Source organism: Aethalodelphis obliquidens, unplaced genomic scaffold, assembly GCF_003676395.1.
Source record: "Aethalodelphis obliquidens isolate GAN/ISIS:26980383/991018 unplaced genomic scaffold, ASM367639v1 scaffold44, whole genome shotgun sequence".
In the NCBI taxonomy this organism is placed as follows: Eukaryota; Metazoa; Chordata; class Mammalia; order Artiodactyla; family Delphinidae; genus Aethalodelphis; species Aethalodelphis obliquidens.
This window is the reverse complement of record NW_020837988.1, coordinates 12,105,568-12,116,351: the sequence shown is the minus strand read 5'-3', so window position 1 is coordinate 12,116,351 and position 10,784 is coordinate 12,105,568. Positions and strand designations below refer to the sequence as shown.

The following is a 10,784-nucleotide window of genomic DNA, read 5'->3' as shown; positions in this document are numbered from 1 at the left end:
AATAGAGAGAGAGCCCATGTGCAACAACGAAGACCCAACACAGCCAAAAATAATAAAAGTAAATTTTAAAATAAATAGACTAGCCTGTTTCACCAGCAAAAGCAGGTTTGTTCTGGAATAGCCAGAGGAATGGTGACTCCGGAAATGCAAGCTACAGGGAACCAGAGGCAAATCCAGAGAACAAGGAAGGGAAACTTGCTTTTATAGGGGAAGGAGGGAGTGTGAGGAGGGGCCGTGGTAACCAGAGTACATTGGAGGAGCTGGGAGTCCACAGTATGGAGGCTTCCCATTGGTTGAGCTGTGGCAGTCTCTGATTGGCTGGGCTGTCTGGGCAGAAAGATTTCCTCCTCCTGAGGGCCAGTAAGTAGAGGCAGCTGTCTTTCCCGTCTGGGTCATGGGCATGCGTGGCGGGCGTGAGAGCTCCCCCACAGGCCTGCCCAGACTCCAGCTGTGGCTGAGGTTCCCTCAATTCTATTACCGAAAGCGGGGTTTGTGTTCTAAAGCCAATAAAGAGGCAAGTTTGGTGGAAAGGAAAGTTTGCTTTATTTTAGAGGCTGGCAACCTGGGGAGGAGGGCGGATTCCTGTCCAAAGGCCAACTCCCTGCCGCTGACGATTAGTTGGCAAGAGTTTTTATAGGTGAAGGGAGGGGGCTACATGCAGAAACAGCACAGTCAGCTCTGACCGTCATCTTGAAATTGGTCATCAGTGGTCTGATCAGCGTCATCTTGATTGTTTTAAGTACAGTTAAATCTTCAGTTCCAAGGGCACGTACTAGGCACTGGTGCGAAACCTCAGACACCTAAGTGGATAGGAGGAATCCTGGCTGACAAGGTGGAACGTGGGAGGGAAAGAGGGGGGAAAGAAAAGTGGAGGCAGGACAGGACCAGCGCCCCTGAGGGGGAGCTGGGGGAGGGGAGACATTCCCACACTTGGAGGGGCCCACTCATGGCGAGGGGATCAGCGGGGACAGAGAGGGACCTTTGGGGGATTGGGGGATCAGAGGGGAACACAGCTAGCATCTCCCCTGCCCACTCGGGCTCTGGTGAGCCTGCTGGGGTCCCAGGCCTGAACCCCCACCCCCTGGGCCTCCCTTCGGCCACGTGGGTTCCCGGGCCTGAGCCCTGACCCAGCCAGGGCCTCCTCCGGCTGCGCAGGTCCCAGAGGGCCTGAGTGCCGCCCCCCGACAAGGCCTCCACGGGCTGCATAGGTCCCAGTGCTGAGTTCTGCCTCCGCCAAAGCCTCCTCTGGCCACGCAGGTCCTGGCAGCCTGAGGTCAGGCCCCTGACAGGGCCTCCTCTGGCCATGTGGGTCCAGGCAGGCTGAGTGCCACCCCCCCTCCAAGGCCTCCTCCGGCTGCGCCGGCCCCTGCAGGCACACCTGTGGGGGCCTGAGCCCCAGCTGGCCTGAGCCCCAGCTGGCCTGTACAGGCACGTGTGCTCCGGGCCAACTTCAGGAATAGACACTGGTGAGAGGAAAACACGCAGAGGTAGGGCTGACACAGCGGGTCCAGAGACCTACCTAGAGGTCTTGGAGGCCTACTGGGGAGGCAGGGATAGGCTGTAGCTCACCATGGGGGCAAGGACACTGATAGAGGAGGCACCAGGGAATATTACTCAGCCATAAAAAGAAACGAAATTGCGTTATTTGTAGTGAAGTGGATGGACCTAGAGTCTGTCATACAGAGTGAAGTAAGTCAGAAAGAGAAAGATAAATACCGTATGCTAACACATATATATGGAATCTAAGGGGAAAAAATGTCATGAAGAACCTAGGGGTAAGACAGGAATAAAGACACAGACCTACTAGAGAATGGACTTGAGGATATGGGGAGGGGGAAGGGTAAGCTGTGACAAAGTGAGAGAGTGGCATGGACATATATACACTACCAAACGTAAAATAGATAGCTAGTGGGAAGCAGCCGCATAACACAGGGAGATCAGCTGGTGCTTTGTGACCGCCTGGAGGGGTGGGATAGGGAGGGTGGGAGGGAGGCAGATGCAAGAGGGAAGAGATACGGGAACATATGTATATGTATAACTGATTCACTTTGTTATAAAGCAGAAACTAACACACAATTGTAAAGCAATTATATTCCAATAAAGATGTAAAAACAATTATTTTATTATTTATAAAGTATTTTTTAAAAATATTTATTTATTTGGCTGTGTTGGGTCTTAGTTGCTGCACACGGGATCTTCGTTGCCATGTGTAGGATCTTCGTTGCGGCATGCGGGATCTTTAGTTGTGGCACGTGAACTCTTAGTTGCAGCACACAGGATCTAGTTCCCTGACCAGGGATCGAACCCAGGCCCCCTGCATTGGGAGCACGGAGTCTTAGCCACTGGACCACCAGGGAAGTCCCTATTTTATTTTTTAAATCTTTTATAATCTTTTTCTTTATTTTATTTTTTTGCTGTTGTGGTTCTGTTTTGTTTTGTTGTTTCATTTTTATTGTTATTTTTTCTAATATAATTTTTATTTTTCTAATTTTATTTTATTTTTTATTATTTGTTATTGTTCTGCTCTTCCCTGTTTGTGTTTTTTGTTTTTTTTTTTCTGCCATGCTGTACAGCTTGTGCAGGTCTTGATTCCCAGGCCAGAAGTCGGGCCTAAGCTCCTATGGTGGGAGTACAAAGTCAAAGCTGCTAGCCTAACAGAGAACTTCAGGTGCCAGGGAATATTAATTGGTGTGAGGTCTCCCGGAAGTCCTCATCTCAGCACCAAGACCTGGCTCCACCCAACTGCCTGCAAACTCCAGTGCTGGACGCCTCAGGCCAAACAAGCAGCAAGACAGGAACACAGCCCCACCTGTTACACACACACACAAAAAGGATGAGACGACAAAAAAGTATGTTACAGACGAAGGATAAAGGTAAAAACCTATAAGACCAAATAAATGAAGAGGAAATAGGCAACCTACCTGAAAGAGAATTCAGAGTAATGATAGTAAAGATGATCTAAAATCTCAGAAATAGAATGGAGGTACGGATTGAGAAAATACAAGAAATGTTTAACGAGGACCTAGAAGAAATAAAGAACAAACAGTGATGAACAACACAATAACTGAAATGAAAAATACACTAGAAGCAATCAATAGCAGAGTAACTGAGGCAGAAGGACAGATAAGTGAGCTGGAAGATAGAATGGTGGAAACAACTGCCAAGGAGCAGAATAAAGAAAAAAGAATGAAAAGAAATGAGGACCGTCTCAGAGACCTCTGGGACAACACTAAATGCACCAGCATTCGAATTATAGGGGTCCCAGAAGAATAGAAAGAGAAAGGATCTGAGAAAATATTTGAAGGGGTTGTAGTCGAAAACTTCCCTAACATGGGACAGGAAATAGCCACCCAAGTCCAGGAAACACAGAGAGTCCCATACAGGATAAACCCAAGGAGAAACACGCCGAGATACATATTAATCAAACTAACAAAAATTAAATTTAAGGAAAAAATATTAAAAGCAGCAAGGGAAAAGCAAAAACTAACATGCAAGGGAATCCCCGTAAAGTTATCAGCTGATTTTTCAGCAGAAACTCTTCAGGCCAGAAGAGAGTGGAAGGATATGTTTAAAGTAATGAAAGGGAAAAACCTACAACCAGGATTACTCTACCCAGCAAGGAGACCATTCAGATTTGATGAAGAAATCAAAAGCATTACAGACAAACAAAAGCTAAGAGAGTTCAGCACCACAAAACCAGCTTTACAACAAATGCTAAAGGAACTTCTCAAGGCAGGAAACACAAGAGAAGAAAAAGACCTACAAAAACAAACCCATAGGGCCTCCCTGGTGGCGCAGTGGTTAAGAATCCACCTGCCAATGCAAGGGACGTGGGTTCGAGCCCTGGTCTGGGAGGATCCCACATGCCAAGGAGCAACTAAGCCCGTGTGCCACAACTACTGAGCCTGCGCTCTAGAGCCCACGAGCCACAACTACTGAGTCTGTGCACCAAAACTACTGAAGCCCCATGCCCTAGAACCCATGCTCCACAACAAGAGAAGCCACCACAATGAGAAGCCCGCGCACCACAATGAAGAGTAGCCCCCGCTCGCTGCAACTAGAGAAAGCCTGCACGCAGCAACAAAGACCCAACGCAGCCAAAAATAAATACATAAAAATAAATAAATTTATTAACAAAAACAAGACACATGCACCCCAATGTTCATTGCAGCACTATTTACAATAGCCAGGGCATGGAAGCAACCACTGACAGATGCATGGATAAAGAAGATGTGGTATAGGGACTTCCCTGGTAGTCCAGTAGTTAAGACTCCATGCTCCCAATGCAGGGGGCCCAGGTTTGACCCCTGATCAGGGAACTAGAGCCCACATGCCACAACTAAGAGCCCGCATGCCGCAACTAAGACCTGGCACAGCCAAATAAATTACATAATATTCCATTGTACATATATACAATGGAATATTACTCAGCCATAAAAAGGAACATAACTGGGTCATTTGCAGAGACATGGATGGACCCAGAGCTCTGTCATACAGAGTGAAGTAAGAAAGAGAAAAACAAATATTGTATATTAACACATATATGTGGAATCTAGACAAATGGTACAGATGAACCTATTTGCAGGGCAGGAATAGGGATGCAGACATAGAGAATGGACATGTGGACACGGTGGGTGGGGGAAGGGGGCTGGGGTGAATTGGGAGATTGGGATTGACATATATGCACTACCCTGTGTAAAACAGAGAACAGGGAACCTGCTGTATAGCATAGGAAGCTCAACTCGGTGCTCTGTGGTGACCTAGATGGGTGGGATGGGCAGGAGGAGGGAGGTGCCAGAGGGAGGAGATATATGTACACATATAGCTGATTCACTTCACTGTACAGCAGAAACTAACACAACATTGTAAAGCAACTATACCCCACTTAAAAAAACAACTGCCAAGGAGCAGAATAAAGAAAAAAGAATGAAAAGAAATGAGGACCGTCTCAGAGACCTCTGGGACAACACTAAATGCACCAGCATTCGAATTATAGGGGTCCCAGAAGAATAGAAAGAGAAAGGATCTGAGAAAATATTTGAAGGGGTTGTAGTCGAAAACTTCCCTAACATGGGACAGTGGGCTTCCCTGCTGGCACAGTGGTTGAGAGTCCCCCTGCCGATGCAGGGGACATGGGTTCGTGCCCCGGTCCAGGAAGATCCCACATGCCGCAGAGCGGCTGGGCCCGTGAGCCATGGCCGCTGAGCCTGCGCGTCCGGAGCCTGTGCTCCGCAACGGGAGAGGCCACAACAGTGAGAGGCCCGCGTATCACAAAACAAACAAACAAACAAACAAAAAACCCCTTCAGTTCCAGGGTCAGTTTGTTCCCATTTCTTTTATTTATTTATAATTTTGGCTGCATTGGGTCTTTGTTGCTGCGTGTGGGCTTTCTCTAGTTGCGGCGAGCGGGGGCTAATCTTCGTTGTGGTGCGCAGGCTTCTCACTGCGGTGGCTTCTCTTGTTGAAGAGCACGGGCTCTAGGTGTGCAGGCTTCAGTAGTTGTGGCTCGCAGGCTCTAGAGTGCAGGCTCCGTAGTTGTGGCGCACAGGCTTAGTTGCTCTGCGGCATGTGGGATCTTCCCTGACCAGGGATCGAACCTGTGTTCCCTGCATTGGCAAGCAGATTCTTATCCACTGCGCCACCAAGGAAGTTCTGTTCCCATTACTTTGAGGCCAGCTTTTGGAATTGTGGCAGCTTACATCATGGCTACAGTCTGGTCATCATGTAGTTTTCTTCTTCCACCTGGTGGGGTTGTAGTGTCTAGAAGACAGCTCAAAGGATATGGCTCAGTATATTATCTATAGCCCTTGAGGGGGAGCTAAAGGCCCTTGACTTTGCTTAATGACTAAACTATTATTATTTAGTCTTGTTGGACTGTTTTCCTTTGTTTCTGCATTTTCTCAATTCTCTGATTAAACTTATTCTTTGGCCAAAGTTCTTCCACAGACAAAAGGCAGGTTGAGGATATGGGGGGCAAGGACCATAGGGGTCCTGCTCCATTTCGATTCCACACAATTTTTTTTATTTTATTTATTTATATTTTGGCTGCATTGGGTCTTCGTTGCTGCACGCGGGCTTTCTCTAGTTGCGGCGAGTTGGGGCTACTCTTTGCTGCGGTACACAGGCTTCTCACTGTGGTGTCTTCTCTTGTTGCGGAGCACGGGCTCTACGTGTGCGGGCTTCAGTAGTTGTGACTCATGGGCTCAGCAGTTGTGGCTCACGGCTCTAGAGCGCAGGCTCAGTAGTTGTGGCACACAGGCTTAGTTGCTCCACGGTATGTGGGATCTTCCCAGACCAGGGATTGAACCCATGTCCCCTGCATTGGCAGGTGGATTCTTAACCACTGCACCACCAGGGAAGTCCCGATTCCACACACTTAATCCCCAAAGACAACTTGGTCACACTTGCCACAATGGTAGCAGATTCAAAGCAGTAATCAAAATGTGTACCCTCAGAGATCTGACTCCACCTGGCAGTGGAGGACAAAAGAATATGGGCAGTGTAAGAAGATAAGCAGTAGTTATGGCCAGGTGACCATGTGCAGAAAAGAGAACTATAATAATTTCATCCTCATTTTTACACAAATATATTTGTGTACATATGAACCGATTTTTTTTCTCTTCTCTTCTCTCTCTCACTCACCGTCTATCATAATATGTGTTAATAGTGGTTATCTTTCTAGGTCGGCATGTAAGTTACAGGATACATAAGGGGGGTGTGACTCAGTTGGAAGAGGGCTGAACATCACCCAGAGGTGGATAAAGGGACTTTACGTCACCTTCTGGGAAGAGGGTAGCATGTATTTGGTTGTGTGTTGTTGGTTGAATTATGTCAGGCCGACTTTGCTCTTGGCTTTACTTGGAAGTGAAGTTAGACAGACTGGGGTGGATTTGTATTGGTCAACGTAAATTGCGCAAGGCTGAACCTAGGGTCCCAGACTCCTTTCCCCGCACAGTTCTGAGTTGGTGTGGAACACAGGGGACATTTCGCCCAGGATTTGCAGCCGTGTTCTTTTTGCACCTGGAAGGGTGATGCAGCGATTGAAGTGGTGTCCTAGTGATGTCCGCTTCCATCCCATGATCAAAGTTAACACCAGTGATGGGACCGATCAAAATGGTGCCAGCTGATGGGATGCTGTGAGGATGCAGTGTCACTTCCATGGTGCTCGAGACAGAGACGCACAGCCTGCAGCTAATTACAAGGAAACACTGGGAAAGCCAAATCGAGGGACTTTCTACCAAACAACTGATCTATATTCTTCAAAAGTATCAAGGTCATAAAGGTCAAGGAGAGACTAAGGAGTGTTCCAGAGTGAGGAAGACAGAGAGACGGGACCTCCAAAGGCAACATGTGACTCTGGACTGGACCCTTTGGCCGTAAAGAACTGGAGTGGAAGTCTCAGCTATGCCAGACAAGCAGGTTGTAGAGACCTATAGTTCACAGTTGGTACTGAGCATTGGGACTCTGTGTGAGAGGTGCCCTCACCACAAACACAAAACCAATGGGTATGAGGAAACTTGGGGGTGATGGATATGCTCATGACCTTGACTATGGTTTCACACAGGTGTTTGCACATGTCCAAACTCATCAAACTGTATACATTAAATATGCATAGTCATATATATCAATTAAACCTTGATATAGCTTTTTCTTTTTTTTTAAAGAACATCATTGGGACAACTTATGAAAGTTGAATGGGAGCTAAGGATCACGTGGTAGGGACGCATGGTGTTACTCTTCTGACTCTGACAGTTGTGCTATGTTGTGATGGTGTGTGTTATGTTGTGGTTGTGTCGTATGTATTGTGTGTTTTTGTGGTTGCGTAGGACAATGTCTTTATTCCAAGGAAACAGACACTAAGCTATTTAGGGGTGATGGAGTGTTAGTTTTGCAAATTACTCTCAAATGGTTCAGGGGGAAAGAATCCTTCCTATCCTTGCAACTGTGAAGCTTTTATTTCAAAATAAAAACTATCTTTGGCATTTGAAAATGTGTCTGGAGTGTGGTGACGGCCTTGGCTGCGTGAAGCAAGTGCTGCTGGGTTCTGATTCGGGTGGGGGTTGATGGAGGTAGGGAGATGTTTTTAAGCTGTGGGTGTTTGGGAGAATACTCCCCAGAGGGACCTCTGTGTGGCCTTGGCCATCACCCAGGGGCATCAGGCCCAGTGCTTGCAGGGACCAGTTCCAGGCCATCTGCCCCCAGCCAGCCAGGAAGGGGCATGTTCCCCACCCCAGGGTTTATTTTTAGTTTCTTTTCCAAAACCCAGGATGGCGCTTCTGGCTGGCACCTTTGGGTTGTGGGTGAGGACGGTGGCCCCTTCTAAGGAGACAGGTTTCTGCGAACAAGGAAGCAGAAGCTGCACTGATGCCTGGCCCCGCCTAGTGCCCCCAGTCTTCCCTCCTCCAGCCAGCCCGCCCCCCCCACCACACACAAACCTGCCTGGCCACCCAGCCTGCCCCAGCCTAGGCCTATAAACCCCCCACGCCCTCGCCTCCTGTTGTACAGAGGCTGGGAGTTGGCACCACGCTGCTGAATTTCAGTGGCCTTCGGGCCCTGGTGATGGGGCAGGGAAAGATGGGTGTGAGCGAGGCAGGTGGGGGTGTGTGAGGGGCCGAGGTTAGAGAGCAAGGTGGCCAGACCCAGAGCCTCACAGGCCCATGCTGCGGCCTGCAAGTCCCTTTGTGCCTGAGCCGGCTGATCTGGGCCTGGACTGCTCCCTACCACCCAGCAGGCCCCATTGGGACAGGATGCTAGCCTCTCGCTGGTCAATGCAAGAGCCCTCCTGTGAGGGAGGCCCTCAGAATCAGTCTGGACAGATGGGGGGACCCAGCCAAGGCCTCTTCCCTCAGCCCAGCAGGAAGGGGCTGCCCTCTGGGCCTCCCTTGGCCGAATCCTGGCTGGCCGGACCCCTGACCCCCGGGCCACCAACCTCTGGCCAGCACTGTCTCACTGCTCTTTCCTGAGCAGCAAACCTGCTGCCCCCACCCGCAGCCTTGGCCCAGACATATTGCGCCATCTGGCTGCCCCGTGCACCCCTGCAGGGAACGGGTGGGACACCATGAAGGCCCTGCACGCCTCAGGAGCCAGAGTGGTGGCTGTGAGCCATACCAATGCCGACCTGGTCAGCCTCTCCAAGGAGATGAGGTGTGCAGCCCCACCATGGGCCAGGCCTGTGACCCTCCGGGATGCCTCACCAGCCTGCCAGGATGCCCCCTTTGGTCACTGGCCAATGCCTTCCCACAGGGCCCCGGGGTAGAGCCTGTGTGCGTGGACCTGGGTGACTGGGAGGCCATGGAGCAGGCGCTGTGCAACGTGGGCCCTGTGGACGTGCTGGTGAACATTGTCGCCATGGCGCTGCTGCAGCCCTTCCTGGAGACCACCAAGGAGGCCTTCGACAGCTGAGGAGTAGGAGAGGAGGTGGACTGGGGAGAGGGCTGCTGAGGAAGTGGACCGGGTGTGGCCATGGTGTGTCTGACTGTCCCCTCTCCCTCCAGGTCCTTCAGTGTGAAACTGCACTGTGTTCCGAGTGTCTCAGGTGAGCCAGTGGGAGGATGTGGCCCAGTGCAGACATGGCCCAAGCGGGGGTGCGGTGGGGTCAGGGTGCCCTCTCTCTTGGCTTACAGATTGTGGCCCGGGGCATGATCAGCTACGGAGTCCCTGGCTCCAGCGTGAATGTCTCCAGCATGGCGGCCCATGTCACCCTTCCCAACCTAGCTGCCTACGGTGAGTCCCTCTGCCCAAACTTGAGCCCCCATTCCATGCAGGAGCAGCTGAGCTCCCGGGCTGGGCCTCATGCAAAGTGGGCTGAATCCTTAAGGGTCCTCAGTGCTGCCCTTTTCCCACAGGCTCCACCAAGGGTGCAATGACCATCCTGACCAAAGCCATGGCCATGGAGCTGGGGCCGCACAAGGTAGGCATGGGGGAGCTGGGGGTGCCAGGGGCCCCGGCCTGGGAAGGCACGAGGTAGGCGCAGGGTGGGGGTGAGGTGGAGGCTGGCGGGTGGTGGGCAAGCGGCGGCTGGGGATGAAAACGGGGGCAGGGGGCGCCAGGGGGTGAGTAAGCAAGCTCAGTGGGGTCTGTGAGGGCGGGGTTTGTGCGCCGGCTGAGACCGCCCCGCCGGCCCCTCGGCCCCAGATCCGGGTGAACTCGGTAAACCCCACGGTGGTGCTTACCGCCATGGGCCAGGAAGCCTCGTCTGACCCCCAGTTCGCCCGGAAGCTAAAGGAGCGCCACCCGCTGAGGCAGTTTGCAGGTCAGCTGGGCTTCGTGGAGTGGCGGGCGCGGCTGGGGCGGCCGGGCCCAGACAGCCGGGCCGAGCCGTGCTGACCCCGCCCGCCACCCGCCGCAGAGGCGGAAGACGTGGTCAACAGCATCCTCTTCCTGCTCAGCGACCGCAGCGTCTCCACCAGCGGCTCGGGAATCTTTGTGGATGCCGGGTACCTGGCCTCCTAAGAGCGCGGTGCTCTGGGCGGCCAGAAGGATGGTGCTCGGCTCCGCCCGGCCCCGCTTCCACGCCCCACCGCCCCGCCTCCAGACCGCCAAGGCCACCAGCCCACCACGCCCCTGGCCCCATCTACGCCCACGCCCCGGCCTACTGCCCCCGCCCCGCGGCTTGGCCCCACCTCCACGCCACGCCGCGGCTCCGCCCCACCATCCCATCCCGCATCCACACTCACGTGCCAGGAGACCCCGCCCCTGTCGTCCCCACCCACTGTGTCCTCAGCTGTGCTGGAGTGGATTTGCCTAATTAAATGGAGGCCTTTCTCCTGCAGCTAGCCGTGCCA

At 51.9% G+C, this 10,784-nt stretch overlaps 1 protein-coding gene and 1 long non-coding RNA gene across 2 annotated transcripts; one reads left to right on the top strand and one right to left on the bottom strand.

Moving 5' to 3' along the window:
- Positions 1 to 519: 519 nt before the first annotated feature.
- On the bottom strand, positions 520 to 8,866 carry LOC113606590 (uncharacterized). Its single transcript, XR_003427615.1, has 2 exons — positions 7,021 to 8,866; positions 520 to 800 (listed from the first exon to the last, which is right to left on the bottom strand). It is a non-coding gene; the product is annotated as an uncharacterized LOC113606590 (long non-coding RNA).
- Positions 8,867 to 9,058: 192 nt separating this feature from the next.
- On the top strand, positions 9,059 to 10,494 carry LOC113606589 (carbonyl reductase [NADPH] 2-like). The gene is given in 6 exon segments (XM_027081093.1): positions 9,059 to 9,148; positions 9,244 to 9,417; positions 9,600 to 9,723; positions 9,846 to 9,910; positions 10,135 to 10,252; positions 10,349 to 10,494. Coding segments are annotated over 6 exon segments (675 nt in total). The 3' UTR covers positions 10,453 to 10,494.
- Positions 10,495 to 10,784: the final 290 nt, after the last annotated feature.